General features: G+C 39.0%; 1 protein-coding gene across 3 annotated transcripts; it reads left to right on the top strand.

The window, feature by feature from the left end:
• The first annotated feature begins 343 nt into the window (after nucleotides 1-343).
• Nucleotides 344-3531, top strand: LOC102026897 (olfactory receptor 5B12-like). 3 transcript variants are annotated; one of them, XM_005408025.1, is made up of 3 exons: nucleotides 344-394; nucleotides 883-1037; nucleotides 1775-3531. In XM_005408025.1, exon 3 carries the CDS (start codon nucleotides 1798-1800, stop codon nucleotides 2746-2748), a length of 951 nt encoding a protein of 316 aa, XP_005408082.1. In that variant the 5' UTR covers nucleotides 344-394; nucleotides 883-1037; nucleotides 1775-1797; the 3' UTR covers nucleotides 2749-3531. The 3 variants fall into 3 exon arrangements, with proteins under 3 accessions (XP_005408082.1, XP_005408081.1, XP_005408083.1); XM_005408024.2 differs by having other exon boundaries at nucleotides 348-612; XM_005408026.2 differs by lacking the exon at nucleotides 883-1037 and having other exon boundaries at nucleotides 348-612.
• The last annotated feature ends 4238 nt before the right edge of the window (nucleotides 3532-7769 follow it).

The following is a 7769-nucleotide window of genomic DNA, read 5'->3' as shown; positions in this document are numbered from 1 at the left end:
CTCTTTAGAAACATCAAAATCGGAACATTCAACATTGTTGGCTGAATGTTCTGTTGTCTCCATCAAGACATGAGATAAACTATGGCAATTAACATTGCTGATTGCTTGATTTTAAAATACTCGTATCCTTTATGGTTCTAAAAGAACATTAGAATTCACTATCTCTGTGAAGGAATGATTTCCACCTTGGCTGTCCTTAAAGACAAGGGCTGAGTCATCTCCTTCCTTGAATATGAAGGACTGTGAGCCCGGAGGAACTGTGTGCAATTCAAGATTCCAGAGTCAGCAATATTTCTTTCTTTGAAGGGACCCTCTCATTCTGTAACCATAGCAACACAGCTGAGGCACCACTGGAGGTGACGACAAGCAGGGGCGCTATAAAATATGGCAGGAGGTGTGTGGTCTGGCTGAAGCCATGGGGTCTCCAGTGGAGCGCTAACATAATCCTTCCACTTTTCTCAATTCTCCATGCCCCACCCCCCACAAATAAGATATGGGTGGTGGAAGGAAATGGAAAACATCAGCCTGTGTGGAAAGTAAAGACTGTGACATGAAAAGACAACAACTAAAGTTCTGCTTCACCTTTCCAAAACCTCTTCCTTAATTTTCAAGGTACTGAAAGATGCCACAACATCCCTGAGAACTTGTCTCATAGATGATGCAGTTGCCAATAGCAACCGATGTGTAAAGGAAGGCATTCAATTAAGGGCCCTCATAAAAGTCCCTAGAGCGGTGCCCCAAATCACTATATATCTTCACCTATTAAGAACAAGTTGGTGAGGGGTTTGTCAGAGACAGGAACTGCGTTTGACAGGATTTAGTCAGTATCTCAGGTCTCCTGCGCTGTGTTTCTGCTGGTTCATCTTTCTATATATGTTTCAGGCAAGACAGCCTCTAAGATACTGCAAGTGATGAAAGAAGTCCCGTGTGGTTTAGTTAATAAAGAATAGCACACTCCAGACAAGCTGAAATGAGCCCCGGCATCATCGCGTAGACCATCTGTGGCAGCCAGAGTCAGCGAAGAGCTCTGACTGCCGGTCTGCACCAGTTTCACAGGAAAAACCCACTGAGCCTCCCCAGCCAGCAGCCGGGCCAGTTTATTCCCAACTCCTGCACTGGACCGGAAGCTAACACCATACGAGGGGTGATCAAAATATGCAGTGTTTAAATTTCTTTTAAATTATGGGGAAAAGCACATTACCATTTATTCCCCTCAACACACTCCCCCTCATTTTGAAAAAGCTTATCCCGTTATTCTTGCCCCTTTCTGAAGCAGTTCTAGAAGCCCTCTGCTCTGAGTCTCTTTATGAGGGATGATCAAAAACCCAGTGAAAGCTGCTGCCAAGCGCCACCCGACAGAAAGGCAGGCTTGTACAGTTATTACAGGGTGTCCTCGTCCACCTGATTCACTGGATCTGGCACCAAGCAAATTCTGGCTCTTCCCCAAAGTCAATATGACTATAGAAGGTACACATTTTGAATTAATTCAGGACATCATGGCAGCCACATCAGTGCAGCTAAAGATCTTCATGAAAGAGGACTCCAGAACTGCTTCAGAAGGGGCCAGAACGATGGGATGAGTGTGGGTGAAGCCAGGTTGAGTATATGGTATTGGCAGGGCCGGGGGTGACGATAATGTGTCTTTTACTGTAATAAATTTCTTAATTTAAACATCACCATATTTTTCGATCATGTCTCATATGACGAAGAATTCTCATTTACCCTTCAGATCTCACAGTGTACAACTAGAATAATTATTTTTCTCTTCTTGTAGGTGCCTTTCCTAATAATTCCCAGATGACATTGATGGAGAATATTTCAGAGGTGACTGAATTTATTCTTGTAGGTTTAACAGATGCCCTGGAGCTGCAGGTCCCTTTGTTTATCATCTTCACTGTCATTTACTTCATCACTCTGGTTGGCAACCTTGGGCTGGTCGTGTTGATTGTACTGGACTCCCGACTCCACATGCCCATGTACTTTCTCCTCTGCAACCTCTCCCTGGTAGACTGTGTTTATGCCTCAGCTGTCTCTCCCAAGGTCTTGGCGGGGCTTCTCACAGGAGATAAGATCATATCTTACAAGGCGTGCGCTGCTCAGATGTTCTTCTTTGCAGCTTTTGCCACTGCTGAAAGTTTCCTGCTGGCCTCCATGGCCTATGACCGCTATGCTGCAGTGTGCAGACCCCTGCACTACACGTCCACCATGACAACTGCGATGTGTGTGCTACTCATCTCTGGCTCCTATGCCAGTGGACTCCTGCAATCTTCCCTCCACGTGGCTTTCACTTTCCACCTCTCCTTCTGCCATTCCAACGTGGTTAATCACTTTTTCTGTGACATTCCCCCACTGCTGGCGCTTTCTTGCTCTGATGTCTACGCAAATGAGATGGTGCTCTTCGTGATGGCAGCCTACAATGTTTTTTTCACTCTCTTTGTTATCTTGAACTCTTACCTATTTATTTTTGTTACTGTCCTGAGAATGAGCTCAACTGAGGGACGGAAGAAGGCCTTCTCCACCTGTGCCTCCCATCTCACCACTGTTTCCATCTTCTATGGGACGATCATCTTCATGTACCTGCAGCCCAGCTCCAGTCACTCCATGGACACAGACAAAATGGCGTCCGTGTTCTACACCATGGTCATCCCCATGCTGAACCCTGTTGTCTACAGCCTGAGGAACAAGGAGGTCAAGAGTGCATTCAAGAAGGTTGCCAGAAAAGCAAAGTCTGCACTGGGCTTAGTCTAATAATTATAAATTATTTTCAAACCAAGTGATATTTTCGTTGGGGCTCTATTATTGAGGAATTAATTGTTAATTTTAAACTTTTATTGTCTTTAATTTTTCTGAGCAACTTTTTTGCACTTGAGAAATCTCTTCAAGCTTTGAGAATATGAATAGACTAGAGGAAAACATGGATGTCTTTTACCAGAGATATAACACCTCTTCTATTTTAAGATCAAGATTATGATCCTAGCTACCGTAAGACCTCACACTGCCCCACACTAATGGTGTGATGTGCTCTGCAGAGAAACTTCACATGTTTATTTATGAGTAACATTTTTAATTCTTATAATTAAAAATAACTCTGTGATTCTTATATAAAGATTAGAGCTGTAGTTCTCAGATATCAGTGCTTCTGAGAATTGTCTTGAGACGTTGACATGATGTAGAGCTCCAGAATGTCATCCAAGATAATTTTATTCCATAAACTTTTGGAGGAATGCAAAGATCCATAGTTTGGTCCCTCATTATTGACATCCACTATATCTTGAGCTTAAATACAGTAAGAGCTCTAGTGGATTGCTTGAATAATGAGAGATACTATCCAATCTAAATCTATTTAGTCCCTGAAATTCTGAAATTAAAGACAGAGTTCAGAGAACAAGAATTCATCCAAAACTATAGACACATCTTCTCCTTATCTGAGTTCTTGCTAGCAGTTTAGCTATGCTTCACAAATGTATCAGGCAATATCTGTCAAATACACTTCTACAACTTTTTAATAAAAATGTCCAATGGATTTATAAAACTGGAAACTTGTCTGCCTTATGTCTGGAAATGGAGGAAAATGACCTCAAATCTCCCCCAAATTACTAACTGTAGTTGATTTCTAACAAGACACTGAACTCATGATCAACAGTGAGGGAAGAACAGGTAGGATACAAATTTATTAAAATAATAACTCAAATTTGTTAAAATAATATTGTTGGTTACTCAAAATAATATTGTTGGTTACTCAAAGGGATTCAACCAGACACATTCAAACACAGCCAAGATGAAGTTTCCTATAAGTTAAAAAAATGATCTCTGGAACAGAATCTAATGGCTACTATATAATTCTAAGGACCTCTACCAGGATTGCTTTTTCAGAGAAGTCATTCAACACCTAGTCAATGAGATGAATTGATTATTCAATAATTTAAATAAATTAAGATGAAGATGTCTGCATGACTACATGAGTTCATAAAAGAGTGAGAAGCAGTGGAATTGAGGCTGAGAACAAGAATCAACAACTGGATCTCTAATAGTTGATTACAGGACTCAAGGGCTGCTCCTTCCACGTGCCCAGAAAAAGGACATCCTCCCCTCCGTACTCTCTCTCCCCTATTCTGTTATAAACCATATACTTCTTCACTCATTAAGCTCAAAGCTTATGTCTAGGGTATAGCCCACCTGATAGCCTGCAGACTGTGAATAATCAGGAAATTTGAAAATAGAATCAGTTTGAATCAAACCAATCAAGACAAAAAAGGTCATGATGCTAAATTCTTATGAGAAACCCATAAGAATTTCTACTACATTGTGAAAATGGAGTGGAAGATAGTGACCCCATTCCTCTGCCGCCATTGGGCTGATGGTCAGAAAAGCAGATGCAGGGCATAGGAACCGGCATGAACCTAGCCCTAGTGCTGGATAGTAGCAAAGGCATTTTTTTGCATTCCTCAAAGAGAGCTCACAAATGGGAGATCTGTCACTCTCTCCAAAGCCAGATCAAAAGAACAAACCTGATTTTTTTCTGAGAACTTCTGATTAGAGAGACAAACATCTATAAAACTGATCACTAGCTACCTTACAACCATAAGAAAATTGTTTCATGAACTGTACTCTGAATAAATATCTTTAACTGTATTAATGCAACAATTAAGATCAAAGTTCCTACTGTAGCACAACAATGGTTGAAACTGTATAAATTAAACTCAGGAACACTGTTTGTAAAATGTGCATAATAACAGTATTTACTTCAGTGGGTTGGGATGACATTTAATGAAACAGTGCATTTAGACATTTAGGACAATGCTTGTCCTGTTATAAAGAAATAAATGTTAAATATTTTTTATTATTATACCTTTAGTAAAAGTGATAGAGAATCAAACTGTGTCAGACCTCTGTACCTCTTCCACTGCAGACCTTCTTCCCTTTTCTCCTTTATTTCTTAAGTTTAGTGAAATATACAACATGGATCTGTAGACAAGTTCACACCTATGCACTTGGGAACAGCTTTCTGGGGTCAAGGATCTTAGAGAGAAGTCCCAAGTTAGATTCCTGTGACTTCGTTCAACCCAGTCATTTAAGACACGTTTAGCACCATGACCTGAGCCACAGAAACACCTCATTTTTCTCTACTTGGGGTGTCAAATAAATATGTTGACAATGGAAGACTTTCATGCCCTTCTCATCAGCAATATGACAATGCTGGTGGGAAAAAAACTCGAATGAGATGAGTGATACCCTGTGAAACCATCATTGTATAGACCAGCATTTCCAAACTTTGTGATTAAGGTCAGTTGTGTGGATTGAGGAGTTAAAACTTTTAGAACTGATTCATGGCAATCCACTATGTGGTGTTTCAATGTTTTCTATAAGGATCAAGTTAAATTCTATCAGTAAATTATCCATTAAGCATCTGAAAATAAAGACAAAAATCTTCTTCCACTACTCTAAACACATAGAAATTATGTACCATGTATTTGAAAAATGCATACCTGAATTCAAAAATATATTCACAGATACCTGCAATTCAGAAAATACAAAGCACCACAATGGCAAATGAGGGTTGAGTCGGTATTCTACAGAGTATGTGATAGCAACAACCCTGGGGAAACAGAGAATGTACATGTACGTGACTGTCAGAGATAGCTTTCCCATGACTAGAGACTAAATTAAATCCTGAATCCCCACTTGATTTGTGTTCATAAACAGTCCTCATGTCTGCAATAAAGTAGAGAAATGCATTCACTTGATAAAGTCAGGACCAAATACCTCTGCCAAAACTCAAGCTCAGTAACGTTAAGCTCTGGAAACATCAGGAATTTAAACTGCATTAAACTGCAAAACCAATTGACAAACAGAGCTTATTCAATAAATATGAAACAAAATATACGAACACATGATGAGTTCTCAAACAGCAGTATGTTAAATATAAGAATCTTACCCATGAAATACAGCCAAACAAAGCAATAAATAGAATAAATCAGATCCAAGAGAAGATAAATATTGTCTATGAAGAGAAAATAAATCATAGTACAATATATAAACTTTAAAATAAGCATGATTTTAAATAGTTGTAATTATGGAAGAAATGCATCCACAAAGCCAGAGGAAGGAAAAAATGAAGGAAAAATAAGTACTTACAAATCAGCATAGGAAATATAAAAAAGGAAATAAAAGAGAAACCCTAGAAATGAAGTATACATTATCAAACAAATTTAATTGTTCAATGGATAAAATAAATATTAGTATAGATAAGACTGAATGCAGAATTAATGGAGATGTTAGAACTTTACAACTTTAAATATTGCTTAATACAAAAAGAGACAGAAAGCATAAAAGACAACTTAAGAGACAGGCAAAATAGATTGAAAGGCTCCAAAAAGGACTTACCAGGAATTTCAGAAGAAATAGCAGAGAACAGGAAGAAAATGTCAAATCGGAAACTAAGTTGATAACTGAAGAAACATTCAAGGCCTCTGCTTGAAGGACCATACCAATCTCTAAGAAGTATACTTTTTTAAAAATTAGCTCACATTGTTTAGAACCTGGACAAATCAAAGAGAAGGAAAAAGCCTTAGATGCATGCTACAGAAACAAAGTAATAATAATCAGAATCTCAGCAGAATTCTTACAAAAACCCTAAAGGTCAACAGAGAATGGATTAATATCCTTCAAATGATGGAGACAATTACATACTAAGCCCGATTTCTATACCCAGATAAACAATCATTCCAAGGTGATGACAGAAGGAGGACATCTTCACATTGAAGAGACTGAAAGGTAATTTGCTACTATTCACAGCTGCCAAACATCAGCTGATGCATTTCTGTGGCAAAAGTGAAGGGAGACAATCGGTGAGTTAGAAAGAGAATAGTGCTCTCGGTTCACAAGATTCTCTTTCTTTTGCTATCTTCATTTGCAGCAAGGATCATTTCTGTTATGATGTTTACATTGAGTAGACATGGGGGGATTTATTTTGCAAAGGACAGAACTTTAATCCAGGAATGTGTATTGGATGGGCTTCCCTCAAAAAGAAACCCAGAAGGATTTGAGTTTCAAGTGGTTTATTTTAGAAGTAATGACAGAATTAAATGGTATGGAGTGGAACAGCAAGTCAGGGAAAAGAAAGAAACTCACACAGGGTTGCAGTCTTTAATCGATAATATCTGCAGGGAATGTGATCACAATCATACTGAGGTCTACGGAAGTCCGAAACAAGCTTCAGAGTAACACCGCTTGCGGAGTGAGGAAGCTGCCGTTTATGTCTGAACTTCCCTCTGTCCTTTATTGACGGAGGCACTAGGGCAACTGATGCCCCTACACTTCTGGTCTGGTCCATCCGTGCATAGAGCAGACTTTTACAGACAAAATAAACCATCAGGCTTTTATGTGTGGATACTTCAATCAATAAGGACTAACACACACAGGGATGATGAACGCTGAGACTCTAAACCAAAGGAGATCTATGAATTGCCTGGAAGAGAATTCAGACTAATCATCTGAAAGTAGCTCAATGCAATGCAAGAAAACACAGATTATGCTGAGCGGATGGGAAGGGCATGACTGCTAACGGTTGTGGAATTTCTTTTTAAATGAGGACAATATTCTAAAATTGATTGTGGTGATGGTTACACAACTCTGTGGCCACTAAGAAACAATGCATTACACACTTTAAATGGGTAAGTTGTTTGATACATAAATTGCGTCTCAATAAACTGCATTACATAAAAAAATTTTAAAATTAAAAACATGAACACATAGAACAGTATTGCTTA

The sequence above is a fragment of the Chinchilla lanigera genome, unplaced genomic scaffold, assembly GCF_000276665.1.
Source record: "Chinchilla lanigera isolate Chin_1 unplaced genomic scaffold, ChiLan1.0 scaffold00110, whole genome shotgun sequence".
Classification (NCBI taxonomy): Eukaryota; Metazoa; Chordata; class Mammalia; order Rodentia; family Chinchillidae; genus Chinchilla; species Chinchilla lanigera.
This window is presented reverse-complemented; position numbering and strand designations above follow the sequence as displayed.

Excerpts from the sequence above, each read along its gene's own strand:
- LOC102026897 (XM_005408025.1), top strand. The coding sequence starts at position 1,798 with ATGACATTGATGGAGAATATTTCAGAGGTGACTGAATTTATTCTTGTA.